The following is a 13,276-nucleotide window of genomic DNA, read 5'->3' as shown; positions in this document are numbered from 1 at the left end:
TCAAGAGGTGGCAGATAAAATATGGAAGACTACATGCTAAGAAAAAAAAATGTCACACTAGGGCAAATTCAGGTTTTTTTTTAAATATTGCCTTGAAGAATTAAGAACTTCAAACTTACACAGTATTAAAATATGAATTATTAACTAATATTTTATGCTATATTAATTGAAATAACATAAGCAAAAATTAGTTAAATACAATTTTGAATGTAAAACATTAAAACCTTGTATCATGTACAGTAAAGGATACCCTTGGCAACAGGGTTAAAAGAAAAATAAATGAAGTTTTGTTCAACCTCTACTAATATCTCACATTTTTACAAAACAAGGAAAATATAATCACTACAAAGAACACAGAAAAACAATAATGTAAACATAATTTAGAGGACACCTACATTAGCAGTATCTAAAAAGACAGTAGCATGTACAAGACTTTCATTAAAGTAATTTTATGAGCAACTGTTTGTAAATGTGTAGAATTTCATTAGTTAGAAATATCATGTGCCTTTCTATTTGTATTTTTCTCACCAAAATGCAAATTTTAATAAAATCATAAAGACCTAATTATATTCACTGATTTGCTAGTCCCACTTGAACTAAAAAAGTAAAGAACTGAACCATATTTAAATGTTAAGTTCTTACCAAATCTTCTCTTCAAAAGCTCCATAAAAGTGTTTAAGAATTCTCTAAAAATAAAATATTTTTTTTAAATACAAAGTAAAAGCCAACAGCACTATTACTACAACACACATTCACTCTAAAATACAAAGTAAAAGCCAACAGCACTATTACTACAACACACATTCACTCTAAAATACAAAGTAAATGCCACAATACAAAACATTATAGACTAAAACAAAAAACATTTAAATAAAGTAAAATAACTTGTGAAAATCAAGCCACAATATATTTCACATCTTTTATACTGGTATTATAGTATAGGGGTTATATAACTCCTAACATTTCCTTTCACACGTGTCTAATTATAGTGTAGGGATTATATAACTCCTAATATTTCTTTTCACACATGTCTAATTATAGTGTTGAGGTCATATAACTCCTAACATTTCCTTTCACACATCTAATTACAATGTTGAGATTATACATCTCCTTTCACACATCTAATTACAGTGTAGAGGTTATATAGTGTTGAGGTTATGTAACTTCTACAATTTCTTTTCTATGATTGTAATTATCATTTATTTTCTTCCAATGTTTTTCTATTCTATGATTGTAATTATTCTTTATATTCATCTAATGTTTTTCTATTCTATGATTGTAATTATTCTTTATATTCATCTAATGTTTTTCTATTCTATGATTGTAATGATTCTTTATTTCCATCTAATGTTTTTCTATTCTATGATTGTACTTATTCTTTATTTCCATCTAATGTTTTTCTATTCTATGATTGTGATTATTCTTTATTTCCATCTAATGTTTTTCTATTCTGTGATTGTTATGATTCTTTATTTCCATCTAATGTTTTTCTATTCTATGATTATACTTATTCTTTATTTCCATCTAATGTTTTACTATTCCATGATTGTAATTATTCTTTATTTCCATCTAATGATTTTCTATTCTATGATTGTGATTATTCTTTATTTCCATCTAATGATTTTCTATTCCATGATTGTAATTATTCTTTATTTTCATCAAATGTTTTTCTGTTCTGTGACTGTAATTATTCTTTATTTCAATCTAATGTTTTTTTCTATTCTATGATTGTGATTATTCTTTATTTCCATCTTATGATTTTCTATTCAATTATTGTAATTACTCTTTCATTTCACCCACATTTTTCTGTTCTATGATTGTAATTATTCTTTCTTTTGTTGCAGTGTTTTATATGCTTTGACTGTAATTAATTCAAATGTTTAAAAATCTGGAAATATAAAATAAGTTAACATTACTCAAAAGTTACAATTTACATGTTTAAACATTATGTACATTTATATACTATCTATTATACTGTCATAGTGGCTTCAAGTAACATTTAATTATCTAATTATATACATCTATATCCTGTCATAGTGGCTTCAAATAACAGTTAATTATGTACACATAGTGGCTTCAAGTAACATTTAATTATCTACATGTATATACTGTCTGTTATACTGTCATAGTGGCTTCAAGTAACAGTTAACTATGTGTGTGTGTGTGTATATATTTATATATACACTGTTATAGAGGCTTCAAGTAACATTTAATTATCTACATCTATATACTATCTATTACATTGTCATATTGGCTTCAAGTAGCCTTTAACTATGTACATATATATACTGTCTATTACACTTAACTATGTACATATAGATACTGTCTGTTACAATGTCGTTGTGGCTTCAAGTAGCATTTAATTATCTACATCTATATACTGTCTATTTTACTGTCATAGTAGCTTCAGGTAACATTTAACTATGTACGTATATATACTGTCTATTACACTGTCGTAGTGGCTTCAAGCAACATTTAATTGTGTGCATATATATACTGTCTGTTCATTTTCAAATTTTCCTATTACATTCTTGTTTGCCTCAAGCTAATTTTCATAACAACAACATATTTCACCCAACAAACATTTTATTGTTCCTAAACAATGCTGAATTTGCTTCACTTTCATGTAGACAATAATATTTTAATAAAAGGTTCACATATACAGCTTTTACACATTACTGAAACAGTTACTAGAAACAGAATATAAAATTTCTGTTCCATTTTACTAAATTTATATCATGTAACATGAAGACGAAAACAAGTTAATTAAAATAATTACTGCTGCACAAATTACTCAAAAAACAAGTTTACAGCATACATGTTTCAATGAGAAACAGCAGAGAGTACAATGGATAACTTACTCTGAAAAGCTGTCTATATATTTATCTGGGTTTTCAGCAAACAGCAACAACTGTCGTTGATGAGATTCGGACATTGTATGACACTTGAATCCATTCTAGTTTAAAAATGTTAGATTTTAAAATTAAAAAAAAACACTGTCCCAAGTGATGTACAGTCTGATATTAAAGAGAAAACACTGTATCAGGTAATGTACAGTCAGATATTAGAGTTAAAGAATAAACACTGTACCAGGTCATATATGAGGTTGAAATAACACTAAAAGTGTCAATAAGACAAACATGACACAATTATGTACATAAAAATAATTCATATGAAGTACCTCTAAATCATAACTACAGTAGATACAGAAATATGTACAAGAGAAAACAGTGCACCCTAGCTTCAGCTTGTGGTACCCTTTAGAATGTTAAAAGTTCATACTTAATTAGTAATTATGTGTTTTCATACAAGTATGTAGGTAAAGCTGAACTGTATTCATTTTATTGTTTTGTTTTGCACAGATTAGTGTTGCAACAAAACCATCACCAGTAGAGAAAAGCGACATCAATGAGTTACTATCATAAATCACAGTAATGTTCCTGTACTCCTTTTACTGGTGTACTGACATGCATGTAACTAAGTAGTAAAATTTATCAAAAAATTGAATTCTGAATTTATTAATTTAACTATAAATGTAAACTATTAAGTTTTATAGCCCTAACAATGAACTACTCCTAGAGCTGTCATAACAGTTTCATTTCATCTGGTGAAATTATAATCATAAAAAGAAACATACAGACCATCAACACATCACATTCTGATGAATGTATCACACTATATTTACACAACATATAAAATAACAGTGAATAACCATCACCAACAGATATATACTGTTTAGATGTTTAGAAAAACTCAAATTATTAACATTCAAATCTCGCAATATATTTGATATCACAGTAACTTCAAAATAACTCACTGTATGCCAATTTGAGAATGTTCTGGACTATAATTAGAATTAAAATCTTTAAAACTTAATATAAAAATACATCAAGTAAAGTTTTTATACAGAAATATTATTCCTTCATTCAAAAACAATAGGTTGCAGATGTTTACCCACACTGAAATTACTAACATATCAACAAAACTTACCTCAACTCAACACTGTTTCTCACACATCAACAGAACTTAACACAATCAACACTGTATAACTTCATCTTGACACAGTTTATGAGACATTAACAGAACTTACCTCAACTCAACACTGTTTCTAACACATCAGTATAATTTACCTCATCTCGGCACTGCTTTTGACACATCTGACAATACCACCGCAATTTCTGCAGTCCTTTAGCTTTGATTCTGTTGGCTATGGCTTTAGGTGTTAAGAAGTCATGCTTTGGCATTTTGTTCTTAGTTTAACCTAGATAAAACATGGAAAGCAATAAGATGAGTGCATGTAGTATTTACTAAAACAAAGAAATTTAGAATTTTCACATGTACAGTAAGGTATCAATAGTATCACATAGAAGAAATTAAAACAGCCATAACTAAAGTCATGATAAAACTATTTAACATTTGTGAAATATTAAACGGTTAAAGCAGATATGTTAGAATACACAGATTTAATATCTGCTATAAGGACAGCGAAATACAAAATTAACCCATGTTTAATCTATAAACAAGCTTAAGTGACAACACAACAGATAGCTAGGCCAATATTTATTAAATGGATAAGAGTTTCTACCTGTAAGAGTACACCAAGATACAATAAGCTGTTCACAAAACTGTGGCATTAACCCTGAAATATAAACATCTGGTTGGTTATAACAAATCTCTTTGTACATAGACCACATACAGAACCAATAAAGCTCACAGACAGAGAAGCAGCAGCCATATATTAAATATGGCTCTTGAAAAGCAAAGTATAATGCACCATTATCCTATGGTGTAAAACAAAATATGATAACAACAGTAGAGCCACAGCAACATCCATAAATATTTTTAACAAACATTTTAGAATTACTTACGTTCAGCCTTCAGCAAATCTATAATAATAATGGTAACAATTTCTAGCATAATTACTAATATAAAAATATAATAAACAGTGTAAGAAAATTATAAAACATTCAATTTCTGAAATAGTGGAAAAGAGAATTGAATAAAGCAAGAGAGAAACTTATTTAAATTCCTGTTGACTTGGATTTACATTCATAATACATACTTTCTTTTATAAACAATTTGTTGTTTTTACATCCAGAAGTTACAACTGAAAATTTTTCTAAGGAAATGTGATGTGATGACATTTTGTTCTGATAATTTATAGAAGAGTTAGATGGAGTTAAGTCTAAAATCACTGTTAGTCTTAACAGTTATTTGCAGGACCTAATCGATCTGCTCTAACTTCATCTCTATCCATAATGAAATATCTTTCCTTCTGAACATCTTTAAAAAAAAAAAAAGATTGTCCTTCATCCTTACTAGAAAACTTAACACATAACTTTCTTCCTAAGAAAATAATTCCACTGAATAATATCCAATCATATTCCAAATTCACTCTAACACTTGTTATTTCTTACCTTAGAAAACAAAGTTTTGTTGATAAAACCTAACTCACCAAGCTACTCAGAACCTTTCACCCTGACTTTAAACTCTGTACTGTCTTCAATTTGTTACTTCATATTAACAGATTATTTTAGAACTAAAAATATTTTACCCTCACTCTTATGTTCAAGAACAGGTACGTGGTTCACAGACTGCAAAACCAGTTAACCTTTAATGAAATTAATTCCAGTCTCTTAATTTCTCATGAAAGAGCTATAAACACATATATGTAACTACATTCATAGTCATAACAAGATAAAATAAATGATCAAAAGGAGAAACAGGAATGTAAACAAATTACTGTTGGAGTTACTTATTAATGAATAAATTTATCGTACACATTGTATAACACAAGATTATTACATCTATCAAGGCAATATAAAAATTGAAACATTTTACTTTAAGGGAGTTACAGAATATAGTTTAACCAGTAGTACCACAAATGTACTAATGTAATTCTGTAACACAGTACAACTGTACATTTCACACTATTCTGTACAATATTCCACAAGATTATTAAAACTAGTGAATTCCTGCTAATAAATAAAAACCAATTTGAGTACTGCTTAAATCTATCTTCAATAATACAAACTGAAGATCACATAGTAAGCTATCTGTAACCATCAGAAATTTCTTCACAAGTTTTGAGTCTGTCCTGGTATGCTGCTTCTCCTTAATATTAGTCTAGAGTTTTCTTTTTGTTTATGATAGTACAATAAACAACAATAGATTTGTGGATAGTTCTTTTTTATTAGTACAGGGAACAGCTGGAATAACTGAATGACCTATGACATGACATTCAGTTTTAATCTATTTTGTCTATGAAAATACATGCAAGTTCGAAAGTTTTTGTTTTTTTTTTCATTACAGAAAATTATAACAGATTTGGAAATAAATTACCCTGATTATTATACGAAAGAAATAGCACATTTGAATGATATATGCATCAATCAACAGTAGTTTACCATCCCCTCAGGAGAAGTATATGATGGTACAGATAGTTTATTGGTACTACACAAGGCCTTTAATAATCATTTCTTCTAAACTAATGTACAGGAGACACAAAGTAACTGGAAAACATATGACATCGGACATTTAGTGCTATCTAGTGCCTCATCCAGGCAATTTCATGAACGTTCACCCCCACAGTAAACGATATTCACATGACGGTAGATAATTCATTTAAACTGTGGGAGTAATTCTCTGCCAGTGACTTTTAGTTTATCCATAAATAATTATTACAACTTGCAAGTCAAAAACATAAACTAAAAGTCACTGTCTTTGGTAACAGATTCCCAATTTGAACATAATGTTTTGGTTTCCAGCTGGAATATAATAAATACACATGCCGACCTGATATTATAATCATCAGTCTTTGTGGATAACGACTGTTTAAAGTTAATGTAATGAGATGAAGTTGATTAAGTAATGTTGTAATTATTATGAATTTTATTTAATATTTCAGGAACAAGATTAAAGAGTCTACCAGCGACTCTCATTTAATTTAACTTTAATTAAAAGACGGTTGTTTTTTAAACACTAAGCCTATAATTAGTAGTATAAGCTATAACTTTTACGCAAGTTTTTTTTTTATTAGCAATCATGATTTATTTGTATTTCATATTCTACGAGTGCTACTAAAATTCTGGGTGAGCACTGTAAGTATCTATTTACACGTAGAAAGAAGCCTACCTGAAAATTGTTTTACCAAAATTTCCGTTTTACTTTTCTTTATTTATCTGCGTGTCTTTAAGTTTAAAACTAACAATTTATATAAAATGCCATTACAATATGAGAATCATTCACTCCTTGAATAACTCATATTACGAAGTCAACCAAGCATTTTCCGCTTTGTACCGGAAGTAAAGGAAGGTGACAAACTGCATGATATTTCCAAAATGTAACTTTACGGAAAGAAGAAATAAAATTTAGTGATAAATATTTTTTGGCAGAAAGGTGTTTGGTAAAATGGAAATAATAACATTTACAGAATACATGTCTAGCCATCATATATTAGAGCTATTTTTTGGTTGCTTAAATTTTAAAATTACTTTCAGAGATAGAAACTGCTATAAGTGTATTTAACTGTTTGTTCTAATTACACTACGTAACAAAATTTTTACTTTTTCTTGTTCAGGTCACAAAGTGTTATTTCCCAGTTGCTTATGCCTAAAATAAATGGAAAAGACCTATTTTTATCTTCAAACTTTGCTTTTGTCACAATTTTGATGAACTGCGTCAGTGATATTGTTGTTCTGGCGCGAATTTTGTGTGCGACAAGGAACTTGGTTTCATGTTTTACTTCGATTGATTGATTAGAATTAAGCACAAAGCACCTCGTCACTGGGGACGCCTCGGTTGAGTATCGAATTTCTGGAGTGATTGTAGAGTAAACACCACTTAGGAACATAGAGAAGAGATTGTTGGATCTTCGGAAGTTAGAGCATGTACAGGGTGATCAGAGTTTCAGTGGCTACAAAAATAGTTGAAGTCTGTGGTTAATAGCTGCAAGAAAATACCGCCTCCATGTGAGATCCTGATTTTAGTTAGATTGATTGATGTTCCGAGTTTAAGTTTATCGATGAAGGCGATAATTTGTCGCGTATAACAGTCGGTGGATAAACTGTCAAGGATTATCGGAGAGACCGTAAAGAAGGCCATTGGAGACTTAACTTATTTTATGGACGTAGCGAGCGATAGGTCTATCTTGCTTGGTTGTTAACACAGCAATGTTCAAGTTAATCTAGTCCAAGCCGTCTGTCTTCTGCCACTATAGTGACAAACTTGGTCACAGTCCGAGAAATAGTTTTTCTAGTTTGAGCCTTTGCATCAACAAAATGGCTGCAATAGCTGATCCGTATTTGTACCACACTTTAGGTCTTGTAACCACCATTCAGTAATGTTAGTTTATTGAAAAAAAAATGTCAGTGTTGTCGTGTCCAAGCTTCAAGGTTTCCTGAAATAAAATATTGTGATTAGTTATGTGTATCACAGAGTATAGACATTTAAACACATGATACAAAATAGACACATAATTTTGGAACACCTTATATGTATCGATCATATTGTTTTCTTTGCATTATGTCCTGATACACACTGAGAAGTTAGATATGTATCTAACGTATCGTTGGACCACAAATAAAGAAGATCCTGGAGTGCACAGAATTCCCAAAGAAGCTCAGTAGGAAGGGAAAACAAACCTTGGGGCAGCTTTGTCGCAGTGGTTTGGGGCTTCTTGGGCAATCACAAAGCCAAAAATTATATGGAACTGGTTGAGGCTCTGGTGAAGAACTACGGCAACATTTTGCAGCTGGATACTGGACATACAAGCAAATTTTTCATGAAAAAAACACTTCACTAAACATCTGCCGGCTTGTTTCATGCATTTTACAGTAAGCATCCTTCGCATCTTTCAGATATACTGATTTTGTTGTTCCTTTGAACATAGGCAACTGAAACTCGAGCCGTTGTGCAGAGATTTCTGGATAGAAGTTTATAACCGAGTTGTCAATCTTGTCAGATGTGATCATGTTCTTAAATGCCAGATATTGCCTCAAGTCATTGTTGTCTGCATTGAATCTAGTGGTCAGATGTTCTATGACTGTGTTCACAAATTCAAAATATTGGCTTCTGTAGTAATGTCTAGCTGTTGCAGAATGGTGTTCTGAGCCATCACTTGTGACCCTTCTGGGGGTCTGCGAATGCGTGATAGTTCAATAGGCACCAGATCTACGGAAGTTACCTTTTTTCAACTTCATCAAATATCTTGTTGTAATTTTCCTCTGTTCGCAATACCCTCAATTGCTCAACTGTCATTGCAGATGCTTCAATCATGCCAGATACTGTCGCTGATTTTGCTTGAAATGCACGATTGAGTTTCTCTAATGCAGCTAATGGATGCTGAGCCATCAACAATCCTAAAACTGTCTTTCCTTTGTCAAATCTATCCAGCAGACCTTGTGCTTTCCCTGCTGATTTTTTATTTGCTAATTCAAACAAAGAATCAACAATGTCACTGTAGTTATCATGAGCACATGTAATTGCAGATAGGCGGCACAACCAGCGTGTTGGACACAGTGGGCGGATGTATCTAACTGGACCATTGTGACTGTCTGACGATACAATATTTTCAAAGATTGTCTTGTATTTGCCTGATCTCTGAAGCAAGACACCAAGTTCATGTACCCACTGGATAGAATCTCGAACACATTCACAAGCTTCAACTGCATGTTGCATAATTAAATTAGCCTTGTGCACTCTGCAGTGAAAAAACAAAGCTGACGGTTGTTTCTCTTTTATTTTTGTCTGGCATCCACTGTACGCACCACGCATGTTAGCGGCTCCATCATATGTTTGTGCTCTTAATCCTGGCAGTGGTAAATTGAGTCTAGTCAGTACATCAAGTATAGTCAAGGATATTGTTTCACCAGTTGTATTGGAAACACTGTACAAACCAAGAAATGTCTCATGGACGTCAAGATTCTCATCTACGTATCGTAGACATATTGCTTCCTGTTTGGCACCTGTAACATCTTGAGTGCTATCAACCATTAATGCAAAGATTTTACTTTGCTGCACTTTGTGTGCTATGTTTCTCAGTATTTGATGGCTGAACCTCGCCATTATTTCATTCTGAGTCTGGGGTGATCTGAATGTGGTTTTCTTTGACAAGTAGGCTGTCAACTTAGGATCTTTCTCTTCCAGGAGCTTCATTAACTGCAGGAAGTTCCCTCCGTATCAGTATGTCCACATAATGCTGAACCTTGACGCAGTAAGAAACGTAAACTTCTGAATATTTTGACTAGACTTCTTTTGCATTTTTCCTACTGCTTCTTTTTTCCATCACGTAGCTGGACAGTCACTGGAGTTACATCAAGTAAACCTTCTGGAGATACAGCGAATCTGTACTGAGAGGAGGATTAGTGTTCGTTGAATTTCTGTTTTGCCTTTTTCCATTTGCAAAAACTAGTGGATATGAAGGTATACTCCACTGTCCTCTCTAATTTGCCTATAAAAAGGCCTCCATTTTCCGCCTTGGCACGATGAAAGCATATGACTTTTTGAGTCTGATTGTCGAAGTGCAGCCATGGGAACTCATCAAACAACTTGCCCTGGTAGTTGATATTTTGAGATTTTGCTTTCTGTCGTGGTATTAGTTGTGCGTCTGGATGATATGGCTTTCCACACTGTATCTGTAAAGTGTCAGATTTTTCATTACTGCACAAACTTGTTTCACAACTATCTGGTGGTTCATGATGTGCAATAGTTGCACAAGCATTTTCAGACTCGTCCTCTGATGAACATGGTATTTTCTCTGTATGGCAAGTTTCTATTTCTTTGCTTGAAGTTGTTGGATTATCTGCACGTGCATTGTCACTTATAGTACTGGTAACTGGCTTGCAGAACTGTCTAATATCGGAAAGTTTCAGAGACTTGCTTGTCATAATTGGAATCTGTTTCCCAGATGACTCAACAGGCAAAAATACAGTCTTTATTGAAAACTCTAACGTACAACGAACGAAAATAGAACAGAATGGAAATAGGACTGAACTGTACAATGTATTTAAGTCGAACAGGCGAACCTTACAGTGACTACCGAGCCGACTGACCGCCTGGGCATCGCTGGGACAATAATCTTTGCCAGTTACAACACAAGTAATTGCAAGTTACTCGAAAGATACTTAAACAATCAAAAATATATTATATTCTTGTTAAAGCTCATCAAAAGTCAAACACGTTGTGATATGTCTATAAGCACGTATATTAAATAAAAACACCTAAACAAAAACTAGCAATACAATTCGAGTAGAGGCTTCAGGCCGTTTAAATCGCTCCTTTTGTGTTCCAATTATACAATAAAATACAATATTTTACTATCTATGATAAGAGAATACATATCGTTGAGCCCTGTTTACCATAAAGCACCAGAAATTTATTAGAGGACGGTGATAATCTGAAATTTCATGGATTAATGAGGGCTACAAACACAGGTCTTATGAGCCCTGTTGTAAAATCGAGGCTCAGACTAAAGGGAACAAAAGTGGTGATGTAGGGGCGCTTCGAGGGGCAAGGGCGCCACTGAATCCGAGCGACCCGAACCTGTCGTTAAATGTATACTAAACGTACACTATGATCAGCGGCTTCGGCAGCTGAGGAGAGTAAGGCGTTCGACAATAAAACCGGCTAGACATGCATAAGAACAAATGGCGTATGAAAACCGCACAATATACACATAAGGTTGATGAAGCTACAAGCTACAAATGGCTTGCCAGATCTAGATCACAGGAGTTTACACTTGGGAGTAATATTTTCGAATTTCATGCTCTGTTCAATCTGTTGTGATGAAAATTTTACTTAATCTGTAGATTCTGTGATAGTGCTTGCAAGCCTTGCATGTATACTTAGGCCTACTGACAGATACAAACTATCGCTTAAATCGAAAAGCTTAGAAGCACGCCTATATTGAAGACGTACATTTCGGCTACTGAAAAAGCTTACATCTAGGCCTAATTATGTAATTCGATTGGTAAGAACACGAGAATCGCAAGAACAAACACACAATTTGTAGGCCTGTGATGCAATAAAACAATTCAACAGACCAAACTGTAGGGGGATTATTGCATGCACCATATACCCCACCTAAAATGAAGGGGGGGATGTATACCCCATCTCCCCAGGATCTACGCCCCTGTCCTTCACTATAAACTTTAAAAGCCAATATGCAAGTTGCAGCAATGTACAGTAATGTCACTATGTTGTTAACAGTTGATATTCATAGTTGGATTGCATTTTTAACAACTTTTGTGATTTAACTTGTTTTACGCAAAATTAAAAAACAAGCCTTAATACTTTTAACAAGTTGCACAAAGCCCATACATTTTTTAAAAAATAATAAAACAATTCAGGTAGAACGACTTGACCGGTACGTCTTCGTATGAAGTAATACAGACAACCATTTCATTCTCCAACTGCCCAAAGTAGGCGACAGTTGAATATTTTTGTGCAAACAGCTTGTGTCTCATTTTCCAGCACAACGAATCTTCATGGTGACGTTACCTGGAGGTCGTAAACGACTTTTATCTGTCACATCTGTGTTGGTGGAATCTCACTTGTGACACTTTGTTACTATCGTTAATGGTTGTTGTAAGTACTCTTTCTGTACGAGTCTGCTCCCCAAATCCCCAAACTTAACACATCTTCATTATCTCAGTGTATGGATACCATACGTCAGAAGCAGATGTTAAGTCAGTGAGATTTCAGTGTCACCACACTTTATAGCACATCAAACTTCGTTCTGATACATTCAGTTCTAATGTAATTTGCAACAGCTGTTTGTCACGTAACTTCCCGATTTTACACATTTAATATTATTTTAACACAACCTGTGTTATATTTGATTTTCATTAAATACGGACTATAATAAATCTAATACTGTTAACAATTTGAACAGAGATTGATTAGAGGGAAGGCAGCTAGTCGACGCTGCCCATTGCAAACACTTGGACCAACGAAATTTGGGATTGAAAGTTATATTATAACACCACCACCAGGACTGAAAGGTCGAGTATGTTCAGCGACAAGATTGGATCCTGTGATTCGCATGTCCTATCCATGTTGGAAGTGACTTTAATTTTATATTTTGACGTTCTGGAATACGCTCATTAAACGAAATAAAATAGTAGACGCAAATATTTCTAAATTTATAAAGTCCTGACATTTTACATATAATTTAAAATGCAAACGAAAATAACGAAATAAATTAAAAAAAATTGAATAGATGTAAAACAAAACGTGTAATTTTTTAAATCTAAAACAGTATTACTATTTACACATG

The 13,276-nt window shown here is 32.7% G+C and overlaps 1 protein-coding gene across 4 annotated transcripts in view; it reads right to left on the bottom strand.

Moving 5' to 3' along the window:
- The window catches only part of kin17 (kin17 DNA and RNA binding protein), a 33,763-nt gene extending 26,447 nt beyond the window's left edge, over positions 1-7,316 (bottom strand). Inside the window, exons 1-5 of one of the 4 annotated variants that reach the window (XM_076454695.1) lie at positions 7,135-7,316; positions 4,586-4,639; positions 4,131-4,261; positions 2,862-2,956; positions 643-686 (exon numbers count right to left, since the gene is read on the bottom strand). In XM_076454695.1, the coding sequence (XP_076310810.1) occupies positions 643-686; positions 2,862-2,956; positions 4,131-4,244 (253 nt within the window). In that variant the 5' untranslated portion in view covers positions 4,245-4,261; positions 4,586-4,639; positions 7,135-7,316. Of the gene's footprint in view, positions 1-642; positions 687-2,861; positions 2,957-4,130; positions 4,262-4,585; positions 4,640-6,342; positions 6,732-7,134 lie in introns of those variants that run through there. The other 3 variants (XM_076454696.1, XM_076454694.1, XM_076454698.1) reach the window with 3 other exon arrangements.
- Between the last annotated feature and the right edge of the window lie 5,960 nt (positions 7,317-13,276).

Source organism: Tachypleus tridentatus, chromosome 9, assembly GCF_004210375.1.
Source record: "Tachypleus tridentatus isolate NWPU-2018 chromosome 9, ASM421037v1, whole genome shotgun sequence".
Taxonomy (NCBI): domain Eukaryota; kingdom Metazoa; phylum Arthropoda; class Merostomata; order Xiphosura; family Limulidae; genus Tachypleus; species Tachypleus tridentatus.
This window is presented reverse-complemented; position numbering and strand designations above follow the sequence as displayed.